We start from the raw sequence: 11,412 nt of genomic DNA on the forward strand, positions 1-11,412 counted from the left end.
TGTCAGAACTGGCATGTAAGCTGATAAACGTACATCAATAAACTCCAAGCTGAGTGTGCCCATTTCAAATCTCTGTGGCCCCCGGAATACTCCACTGCAGCATGGATACTCCCCTCCCTGAGCCAGAATTGATGAAGTTCCGCCTAGGAGATCCATAGTGACCAGGAAAATATTCTTGGTCTTCAGGACATTCTGTTCCACTTTTCACTTTAAATCCATACTGGATTTGTCAAAGTGTGAAATCAGACCTTCTTAGGGACTTGCTCTGAAAAGGAAATGGGCTCAAGCTTTCCTAGGGCTGCTCAGTTTTTAACACATCTTCCTTTCACAAAAGGTGTCTTTAAGCAGGATAAACATAGCTATGGCCAAACCCGTACATCTTCCTGGCTCCATTCCATCCTCGAGGTTAAGACCTGCCTGAAACCCTTGTGGGAATTTCTCAGTCTCCCTGCCCTTCCTCACCCACAGAGAGTTACCTGGTTTCACCCACACATAGAGAGTGAATTACCATATTTTTCGGTGTATAAGATGCACCTTTTTACCCCCCAAAAGGGGGTGAAAATCTGGGTGCGTCTTATACGCCAAATATAGCCCCGCCCACCCACCAGCCCCCACCCTTCGGCCATTTTCAGGCAATTTCAGGCAGCAGGGATCTGGGTTGGGGCACAACCTGAGGAACAACCCTGTTCGGGGCGGTCTGGGGGGAGGTGGGAATCTGCCCGGCAGCTTCAGGGAACAAGGCAGGTGCCACGATTTGCAGCTGGTCACCCCTCTGGCTGCCCAGCAGGCAGCTTAGGGCAGGCAATGGCCACAATGACTTCACTTCCCTGCAATGTAGGAGCTGCCGCCTAAGCCCTCTGTGCCCAGGAGCCGAGCGAGCCGAACGAGAGCTCTTAAAGAAAAACGCCCCTCCTTTCCAGCCCGGAAAGGAGGGGCCCGGATTATTGCCCGGATTCCCCAATGCAATAATCAGAGCTGCGTTTCAGGCAGCGGGCGGCCAGTTCCCCTGCAATGTGCAGCAGGGAACTGGGAACCGTTTTGGATTCAGGGAGGGGATTGCAGCACTTCCGCCTGAAAGTGCTTTTCTTCCCGTTGCACATTCCCAACGAGAAAGGAGCCCTGGTGGCGCAGCAGACTAAAACACTGTTATTAACATCAGCTGCCTGCAATTACTGCAAGTTCAAATCTCACCGGGTTGACTCAGCCTTCCATCCTTTCAAAGGTAGGTAAAATGAGGACCCAGATTGTGGGGGCAATAAGCTGACTTTGTATAAAATATACAAAAGTATGAAGGTTATTGCTTAATGCATTGTAAGCCGCCCTGAGTCTCCGGCATATAAATCGAATTAAAAAAAAAACAAAAATGCGGCTCTGATTATTGCGTTGGGGAATCTGGGCAGCGGTGGCTGGAAAGGAAGGGCGATTTTCTTTAGGAGCTCTCGTTCGGCTTGCTCGGCTCCTGGGTGCAGAGGGCTTAGGCGGCAGCTCCTACATTGCAGGGAAGTGAAGTCATTGTGGCCATTGCCTGCCCTAAGCTGCCTGCTGGGCGGCCAGAGGGCTGACCAACCGCAAATCGTGGCACCCACCTTGTTCCCTGAAGCTGCCAGGCAGATTCCCCCCAGACCGTTCCAAAATGCTGGTAGGCAGAGGTAGAATTCTTGTTTTTTTTATTTCCTCCCCCAAAATTAAGGTGCGTCTTATACACCGAAAAATACGGTAATCTGGTTTATGGCAGGCAGAACTGGCACAGAGTCTTGCCCTTGCAGCCACTCCACTTCTTGCAAGAGGGTGGCCACTTCTGTGCTTGATTTCCTTTGGCTTGATCCTGTCGTCCCCCTCTCCCAAAGTCCTTCCTTTTTCCATTGCATCATCCTTCATCAGGGCCTGGTTCATCTCAGGGGTGGGGTCTTCTGCTGAACTGAAGCCCTTGCTGTTGTGATGGTGTCAGGAAGTTCTGTGGGGGTTTCTGGGACCACATTTTTCAAAGTTCATAATGACTCTTAAGAGAGTCTTCTCAAATAACAAGCAAAACTTCTTTAATATTCTAACTTTGAATAAAGACTAGGACTTTGCAGCACTTTTCTTTTTTTGTGTGTGTGACACAAAAACTTTCTTGTGGAGAAGTAGGCAAAACTGATACAGAGACAGCTAGAAAATGCTTTCAAAGCTTGCAGAGGGTGCTTCAGACGAAAGACTTTGCTTTTCACAACATCTATTTCAAATGCTTTGCACAACCTAGTTTTGCACATTATCCAAATGTTGCCTCTAGATCTGTTTATGTATGCTGTGTAGATGCAATTTGCAGGTTTTTCTTCTTGCCTTATGGATGCTTGCAAATCAAGCTAACAAGCCAGAATAAACTATCTGTTTTGCTGCAGCTGATCTTCCCAGATCTGGTGGAAGGCCTCGTTCTGATCAATGTTGACCCAAATGGCAAAGGCTGGATTGACTGGGCTGCCAGCAAGGTAATCTTCCAGGGTGGATTGGGCATAATTTTTCCAGGCTGAGAAAAAAGGGCTGAAGAGTGGAGATCTCCTGAAGGCCAAGGTGTAGAGGATCTGGAGAAGTTGCAGTCTGGCACATCTGGCAGAGATCAGGTTGAGTCGAGTCAAATACATTTTTTGGCCAAGTGTGATGGAATGTGTCTCTGGCACAGAAGCTCTCAGCGTACATGGCAAAGCAACAGAGTAATTGTAATCATAATAATGATACCAATAAGATGTAGAGAAGATGGAAAGGATAATAATAATGCAACATGGGTAAATAAATTTAGACATAAGACAGTTCAGGTGTTCAGCAGAATGATGGCACAAGGGAAGAACCTGTCCCTGTGTCTACTTGTTTAGGCATGCAACGCCCTATAGCGGCATCCCGAGGGAAGGAGTTGAAATGCTAGTGTGTAGGATGTGTGGTGTCTGTAGTTATTTTCTCAGCCCTCCTTCTGACTCGCTCAATGCACAGGTCCTCAGTGGAAGGCAGTCTGACTGCAACTGTTTTTACTACAGGTCTAATTATCTTTTGGAGTCTGTACCTGTCCTGTTTAGTTGCTGAACAGTTATAGAACAGTTATAACTGTTGGGCAGTTATAGAAGTACTAATGACAGATTCAATAATTCCTCTGTAGAACTGTATCAACAGCTCTTTGGGCAGTCTGAACTTCCTAAATTGATGCAGGAAGAACATTCTTTGTTGTGCTTTTTAAATAATGGTTCTAATGTTAGGTGTCCATTTCAAATCCTGGCAGATTATAAAACTTGAAGGACTCTACTGCTGTTGAATATAGTAAGAGATGGTAGAGTAGTAGAGTAGTAGGGCTTCTCCCTACTATTTGGCCAGCCAAACTCTGAATATCAAAGGCTGGGCAAAGAAGGGTGCCCTGCTCTGCCCTACACTTGAGCTTTTGTCTGAAAATGCTCAGGGCCAGACGAGACTCTGGCCCTGAGCATTTGGGTGGCTTTGCACTGCATCAAGGAAAGTGATGATGTGTCTCTTGATATTGGTCTCCTTCTTTCAGCTCTCTGGCCTGACCAGCACATTATCTGACATGGTGCTGTCTCATCTGTTCAGCCAGGTAAGACAAAGCAATGGCAGATGGGGAGGTTTACAGGCCTCTCAGGTCCTTGCATGGCAAGGAATCCCTTCCCTTCCCCTCTTAGGGGTGGCTGCTTGCAAGACCGGCAGCCACCACAGGATGGTTGTAGAAACTGCTTTAAAAGGCTCATTCACACAGGCAAAGGTGGGGGTGGGGACACCAAGCCATTCCGCCAACAGTTTTCCCTGACATCCCATGCCACTGAAAGGGATTGTTCTAACAGTGGAAATTGGGACAGGGGTGGCTGGCAGGCATTGTGGAATCTGTGGTCATGTCTCATCTGAGACAGGAGGGGGTCAGCTGAGTAGGAGGGGGTGCCCCCTTCAATGCAGGTAGACCTCTCAACTTCTAGTGGGCAGGTAGCTCTAGCCAAAAGCTTCTGTGCCTAGCTTGTCTGTTACTGGCAGTGCAAAAGCCTTTTGTCATGTCCCCTCCACCCACCCCAGGCAAGTTCTCCATTTTTCACAATCAGCCAGCAATCCAAGTGTGGGCTGGGCTTGGGGGGGTTGACTGCCACTTCCAAGAGCAGGCCTGGCTCCAGGGGCTGCTTGCCAGGCCTGCCTTTGCCTGTGCCATCTCCATGCCCACAGGAGGAGTTGGCCAATAACATGGAGCTAGTGCAGAGCTATCGCCAGCAAATTGCCAGCACGGTGAACCAGTTCAATCTGCAGCTCTTCTGGAGTATGTACAACAGGTAAAGCAGCTCCTCCCCCAAACTGCCACCCAGAGCAGTTGTACTGCAGTTGTACTGTTCTGAAAGGCAGTGGAAGAAAAGGGGCTTCCATGTCATGGGAATTGCTTTCTTCATGCCCTTGTAGAAGCCAGAACTAGCAAGCTTGACTGCTGTGCCCCTTGGCAAGTTAAGCTTGCACATCAGGGAAGCAGCATCCAGACCAGATTCCTGCCATCTGGAAAGTTTGTTTTTCCCCCCAATTTCAAAGATTACACATAGGGGGTTTGTGACACATATGTCTTGGCAGTGAGGGCCCTTGGCGGGCAGAGGGGTCCAAGATAATCTTAGAACCTGAGGTGGTGACACTAAGGGGAGGAGGCTTTTCTGTGGTGGCACCCTGAACTTGTGGGAGGTTGTACCACTGCGGTACAGTAAACTCTCATACATTTTAATAAAGTTTCTTTATTTCTGTGCCTCTCTTGGCCAGTTGCTCTCACTATTTCACCAGTGAAATAACTAAAAAACTGTCACCAAGGAGAACAGGCAGTAGGAATACCACATTAGAAGGTGCAGGCACCAAATGGAAACACAGCCTGGATCTAGAATCAGAGTTTAAAAAGCATACTCCCCCAGTCTGGAACTGGGGTGGACCCCATAAACCTGGGTAAAAAGGCAGCTCCATTAAAAAGTAAAGCTGGGTCTGCACTGAAAGGAGGTTCCTCTTGGGGAGATTTGGGCTCATGATTAGACTGGGCCTTGGAAGCTCCCAGGGGCCAGGGGGGCCCCAGTTTGGCTCTGTCAAAAGCTGGTCAAAGACTCTCCTCAAAATGCAGACTCTCCTCTGCATCTCCTTGAACAGCTCCCTGAAATCCCTCTTTTTCTCTCAGCCGCAGAGATCTGGAGATGAACCGCCCTGGCAGTGCACCCAATGCCAAGACGCTCCGGTAAGTCCCAGCACGACAGCGGGACAGTGGTGGCCAGGAGGGAGGCTGTTCTGCTGACTGCATTTCTCCCCTTGGGTTTGCAGCTGCCCGGTGATGCTTGTAGTAGGCGACAACGCCCCTGCAGAAGATGGTGTGGTGAGTGGAGCTGTTGAGCCAGCCGGGCTGAAAGGCTTGCCCACTCATGGCTGCAAACTCGTTTGAATCTTTTGATCTTTGCAATGCCCAGAGAGGAAAGCCATTTTTCAGCCACAGCTGCCAGAAGGGCAACTGGTAGCAAATGCTGCCATAGTGCCCAGAGTGCATCTGTGGTGCTGTGTTGCATTTGACTTCTCTGAAATAGTTTTGGCCACCAACTTCCTCTGACGACCTCCAGATGGAGTGGGGTCTAATTATGGTCACTGGGATAGCTGCAGCTGAAGTGCACTGCCAAGAAACGGTGACCCAGCCTGTTCCTTGACTGACTATTGTTGAATCCATCTGAGAAAGACTGCAGAAGAGCTGGAGCAGCCAGTCTTCCCTTCTTGGGTGACGTGCAAGTGACTGGCAGCTGCCTCAAACTTCCACTTCCATGGTTGTTCCCAAGGAGGAGGCCAAGACAATCCAACCTTTTAGGTGGAAGTTTCATCAGGCTGCTGTTGGGATAGAGTAGAATTGATATAGATATTGAATGGACACAGTCCCCATTTTTACATAAAGATGGCTGCCATATCTAGGTTGTGAGAATTCGCATTTAGGAATCCTGTCACCAGTTGCTTCCTTTTCCTTAAAAAATATTTTTTCCAGTTGCAGAAAGAGACGATGCATGTTTAACCCTGAGTTTCCTGGGATTTAATTGAAGGGGGGCCCTGCCCCCTTCAGTGGGCAGGCGCCTGCCTGCCATGGCCCTCCACGCCTGGTGTTAGTGGAAGTTTTGTTCTTTGCAGGTTGAATGCAACTCCAAGCTGGATCCAACCACCACCACATTCCTGAAGGTGAGTTGGCAGACCAGCACATGCCAGCCCTTACCAGGGGTTCCTGGATGTTCTCCTTCCCTCTGATGATAGCAGTGTTCCTCTGCTTGGTTGCCTAGTTAATTGTGCATCTTGCCTGCTCATGCCTGCAAATGCATGAGCAATTGGGGGGGGGGCTTGCACACCAAACATACACTTGGGCATGCCAAGTTTGAAGGAAAGTGCCCGTTGGCACCTGTGGCAAAGAGTGGATTCTGCTAGCGCTGTGGCACAGATGCAAAGCACTATGGTCCCTCCTGTTCCTGACTGGCACCTCATTCCACTTACCTGAACACAGAAGTGGAGTTCTTTGCTCCAGAATTGTGTCCATATTGCCTGGGCAGCATCTTTCCAGCTGTTGTCGATGCTCAATGCATCTGCTTGTGAAGCCCAGGACAAGCTGCTTCCCCTTCATTCAAAACGCCTCTCACTCTCAGACCACTGAGAAAGGAAGGAAAGGAGGGCAGCTGTACACCCCTGCTTCTTTTAAATAAATGTGTATGGCGGGGGGGGAATGTTGCTGGACTACAGCTCAGGCTTGGAGTTTTAGTCCCATTCAGAGGGTCCACAAGGAATGAATGGACGGAGGCCTTTTCTTGCAGGGCCTTTGTAGCCTTTGGCTCCCCCCCCAAATTAGAGACCAATTCCAACTTTACAGACATTGGTTCCCCCCCCCCCCCAAAAAAAATAATAGAAGGGGGAAGAAAATCATCATATCTGAAGCACCTTTCCATCAGCACAAGTGTCCACATTCAAGTGCTGCCCTGAAGAAAGGTGAAAGAAGCATCTGGGCAGCCTCCCTCAGAGCCAGGGCAGGCCGGGCCATCGGGGTGGGCTGTGGGGACGATCTCAAGGGCAGGAGGAGCCTGTCCAGATGCAACCTCTGCTTTCCTCTTAGATGGCTGATTCCGGAGGGCTTCCCCAAGTGACTCAGGTGAGCTTCACCCTGCCTGCAGAGGAGCCTGGAGCTGGGCCAGAACTAAGGCCGCCACCTCCCAGGCCAGCTTCCTTGTGGGCCAGGCAGGCCCTCTGGGAAGTAGGCTACGGCTTCTTGGTCAGAGGCCCTTCGCTCAACCTCTTGAGTTCAGAAAAGGCTCTATCAACTTTGAACATTTTTTTCCCCTTCCCTGTTTGGTTTTGATGGAGAATTTGTCCCATTGGTGGTGGAAATTAAATAGAATTAGAATGAAATTCACAAACTGGATTTGAATATGAAATGTCCCAAATGTTTATTTAACAGAATAACAGAGTTGGAAGGGCCCTTTGAGGTCTTCTAATCCAATCTCTTGCACAAGCAGGAGACTCTATATTTCTGGACAAGTGGCTGTCCAGTCTTTTCTTAAAAGCCTCCAGTGATGGAGCAACCCACAATTTTAGAATATATATACGAATATTCATATTTTGTCTCTCCTTTGTTTTCTTACTAGCCTGGGAAACTGACCGAGGCATTCAAGTACTTCCTGCAAGGAATGGGCTACGGTGAGGCCACCTGGGCTTTTGGTCGGTATGTGGGAAAGGAAACCGCTGGCCTGGCCAGAGAGGGGCTCAACACTAGCCCCAAGGTGGGCCAAGTCTTGCTGAATCAGAGCTGTGGCCTTAAGTGCCATCCACCATTTGCCTGAATTACAAAACCCCTGCAGCTCCAACTTGGAGGGTCTTTGCTTTGAAGGGACAGAAAATGGGGCCAAATGCCCACAAGGCTGCTCCTCTTTCAAGCAGACCCCCAAAGTGGGCAACCTTTCTCCAGAGCCGGGTTGCCCAGCCCTGCTCAGCACTACTCCATCAGCTGAGCAAGAAGCTCCTTGGTGCCCACAGCAGCCACACTGAGACAAACTGGGGAGGCTGGGGTAACAGGAGCCAAGTGGCCCCTCCCACCTCTACCCATGCTGGAAAGCTTAAAGGAAGCGTGGATGCCCCCTTCCCCCCACTGGGCTTGGCCCAGTGCTCCTGCCTGCCTCTTGTCCAGGGCTCACTATACCTTGACGGCGCCTGTCCTCTCGCCCCTTCCCCAGAGTTGTCTCACCTTTTGCCTCCTGTTCAACCCCCCACCTTTTTTTCAGTGGCATACCTGAAGGACCGGCGGCTGAGTGGAGGATCAGGTACAGGCAGTCTTGCAGGCTCTGCTCCCTTCCTGCTTGCTATGTGCGCCCCCTGCCCCTCCTCTGCCATACATCGCCTGCTCCACACTCCTTTGTGGTGTATCCTACTGTGAAGGGGAAGTCATGGAGCTGCTGAAAGCAAAGGAACTCCCTTTGGTTATGCTCTGGGGGTTCCCTAACAGCTCCCACAAAAATGGCCAGGTCAAGAGGGGAGGCATCCAAGGGACCCCAGTTCCAATCTGACATGCAAAAGGAGTGGGAGCAATGGCTCTCCAGGAGCTGATGGTCAATAATTCCACAGGGCCATAAACAGAGGGGGGTGCTTGTCCTCTGGGGAGAGGCTGATATTCCTCTCCATTTTGCTGCCATGAAGAGGCATGGGGCTATGGCCCCTCCCCAGTGCCTGGGGTGAGATGAGCCATACTTGGCTCCAAATAAAAACTCTGCCAGTTGGGGCCGTGTGCCCCAAGTCATCTGCTGCCATCCTTTGGGGAGAAGCAGCCTGGTGCCATTCTTTTTGGCAGCCAGAGCCAGCCTGGCCAAAGTGCCTCTCAGCACTTAGGAGTGTTTGCACAGCCGAGCCTTCCGAAACAGGCTGGGATCCATATTGAGAGTTTAGGACAACTCGCCACCTCTGGTTTGCCCTGGCCAACTCAGTCCGTCCTGATTTGCTGTAGAACAATTCTTTTTATTAGTTACATCAATCTAAATTTATTTATTTATTTATTGGTTCGATTTATATGCTGCCCTTCTCCGGAGACACAGGGCAGCTTACAATGCGTTAAGCAATAGCCTTCATACTTTTGTATATACCTGTTTAGTAGGGCTTTTGGCCCCCCCTAAGCAGTGTTCTTTTTTATAGTCAGCTTATTGCCCCCACAATCCGGGTCCTCATTTTACCTACCTCAAAAGGATGGAAGGCTGAGTCAACCTTGAGCCTGGTGAGATTTGAACTTGCAGTAATTGCAGGCAGCTGGTGCTACTTAACAGCACTTTAGTCTTCTGCGCCACCAAGGCTCTTCCTAATGTAATATAATGTAATGTAATGGGAGAATGCTGGAGCTGAGGGGAACCTCCTCCTTTTCTGGAGCTTGGACTGAGTAAAAAAATTGGGGAGGATGAAGCGGAGGAAGAGGTTCCCCTCGCTTCTGGCATTCTCCCGTGGTGAGTTGCCCCACTCTGAGTTGCCCTGTGGCAAGCTGGCCAGGGTGAGCCGGCTGTGGTGAGTTGTTCCATTCTGCCATACTGAACACAATCCCAGCAGGCTCCAAACAAGTCAGGCAGAATGCCGCTTCCCTGGTTGTTCCATCTTCTCAGGTGCCTGAGTTAATCTCTGCCCAGCCAGCGCCCCCCCCCCCAGTAATCCTTGTTCTGCCTCTCTGCAGTGCCCTCGGCCAGCATGACGCGCCTGGCCCGCTCACGCACAGCCTCCCTCACCAGCGCCAGTTCGGTGGATGGCAGCCGTCCCAGAGCCTGCACCCATTCCGAAAGCAGCGAAGCTATGGGCCAGATCAACCACACCATGGAGGTGTCCTGCTGAGAGTTCCTGATGCCTTCCCTTGGCCACCACCTTTGTTCAGGGAGCTGTGGCCATCCACCATCGCATCATTCGCCAGCCGCTGTTTTTGCCGCTTCTCGTGGCTTCCGTTTCCTTGTCTCTCCCAATGCCATTACAGATACAAAGTTGAAGGAGGAAGCAGCAGCTTCCTATCCAAGGCTGCCTTCCTGTTTGTTAGAGATGTCATTTTAGGGTAGCCGTGTTCCCTTGCTCCAATCCGTCCTTCACAAGCAGCCCTGTTGGTTCCTGTAGCATCAGAACTAGCCCGTTTCCCCCAGAGCCTGGAGGCAAGCAGGGCACAGCTTGGGATTGACCAGCTTGAGGTTAGAGCTTCTCTGCTTGGTGTGCCCAGCATTTCCCCAGCAAGTCTCAGCTCCTGGCCATTGGTGGGGGCAGAAAATGGCAGCATTCAAGGCTAGTCTAGTCTTGTGCTTGGAAGTTGATCTGTAACTCAAATGCTGAGCCAGCTGCAGCTCCGGCAGATGCTTGGGCTGCAGTTGAACTGCTAAGTGGGCCAGGCACAAGGCTTGCAAGCTGTAGGGTCTTGTGTGGAAAGTTCCTTTGTCCTCGACTGCCTGGGTATCAGAGTGGCAGCCCCAGCAGGCAGCCCCTGATGGAGGCCTTCCTTGAGGGGCTCACAGTGGGAGCAGCAGGAGCCTCCGGTCACAGGGAAGGGAAGATCTGAAGCTGCTTGATCTTCCTCAACAGCCCGGCTCCCACTAGGGGACAGTGTGGTGCCGATCCGCCCTCCCCAACCCCCCAGCGGGGGGGGGCAGGAGTGCTGGCTGGGGTGGGTCAGCAGCATTTGCAACTCCACAAAGGCGCTTAGATGAGAGCAGGTGGACGTCGGAGCAGCACAGCTATGCAGGCAGGAACCTCCCCTTAGGAGGCTAGGAAATGGGCCTCAGGGGATAAAGGCAGGAGCCCCAGACAGGAAAGTCGGAAGCTGTTTCTCATTCAAAGCGGCTGCTAGTCAGGCCGATCCCCCAGCCAAGGCCCCGCTTGTTGTCCCACGGGGGGGGGGGATAAAGAGGAGGAGGGCTCGGCCCCTTCCGGGGGGACTGCCTGGTTCATTTTGCGTGGAGCAGGGAGTCCCCGTGGAGAGCCTAGCTGGGCAGCCCCCTCGAGACCCGGGCACCCAACTCTCCGCTCCCCTCCGGCCTCTGGTTTAGAGGCATCCGGGCTCCGGCCTGGAACTGGCGGCCCCGAGCAGCTTCCCGCGACCGGAGAGCCGCCCCTTCCCGTTGGTGGACGGGGCTGCTGTCCGGGCAAGGCCTGTGGGGCCGGGAGGGGTGGGGGTGGGGGTGGGGGTCTCTCCCGGGGCACGACGAGTCTCCCGCATTGCCAGAACCGGCGTCGAGCCCCTCGGCGGGGCCGCGTCACCGTGATCGCGAGCATCTTCCTTTGCCTCGTTCCGGCTCCGGGGCGGAAACCGGCCGAATTGTCATGTTTTGCAGCGCATTGTAGACTTGGAACACATTAAACAACCGCATCTTTATTTCACAGGCGGCTCTCGCTCATTTCCTCGCGGCGTTTTGGGGGGGGGAGCGGAGGGGC

The 11,412-nt window shown here is 51.8% G+C and overlaps 1 protein-coding gene across 8 annotated transcripts in view; it reads left to right on the plus strand.

The window, feature by feature from the left end:
- The window catches only part of NDRG4 (NDRG family member 4), a 29,906-nt gene extending 18,548 nt beyond the window's left edge, over window positions 1-11,358 (plus strand). For 5 of the 8 annotated variants that reach the window (XM_034425695.2, XM_034425694.3, XM_034425690.3 and 2 more), the window contains 10 exons: window positions 2,379-2,465; window positions 3,515-3,571; window positions 4,183-4,286; window positions 5,153-5,209; window positions 5,293-5,344; window positions 6,133-6,180; window positions 7,097-7,132; window positions 7,626-7,677; window positions 8,259-8,297; window positions 9,683-11,358. In XM_034425695.2, coding sequence (XP_034281586.1) covers window positions 2,379-2,465; window positions 3,515-3,571; window positions 4,183-4,286; window positions 5,153-5,209; window positions 5,293-5,344; window positions 6,133-6,180; window positions 7,097-7,132; window positions 7,626-7,677; window positions 8,259-8,297; window positions 9,683-9,837 — 687 coding nt within the window. In that variant the 3' untranslated portion in view covers window positions 9,838-11,358. The remainder of the gene's footprint in view (window positions 1-2,378; window positions 2,466-3,514; window positions 3,572-4,182; window positions 4,287-5,152; window positions 5,210-5,292; window positions 5,345-6,132; window positions 6,181-7,096; window positions 7,133-7,625; window positions 7,678-8,258; window positions 8,298-9,682) is intronic. The other 3 variants (XM_087877118.1, XM_034425691.3, XM_034425693.2) reach the window with 1 other exon arrangement.
- The last annotated feature ends 54 nt before the right edge of the window (window positions 11,359-11,412 follow it).

This window comes from Pantherophis guttatus, chromosome 11 (assembly GCF_059756535.1).
Source record: "Pantherophis guttatus breed Tessera chromosome 11, ASM5975653v1, whole genome shotgun sequence".
In the NCBI taxonomy this organism is placed as follows: domain Eukaryota; kingdom Metazoa; phylum Chordata; class Lepidosauria; order Squamata; family Colubridae; genus Pantherophis; species Pantherophis guttatus.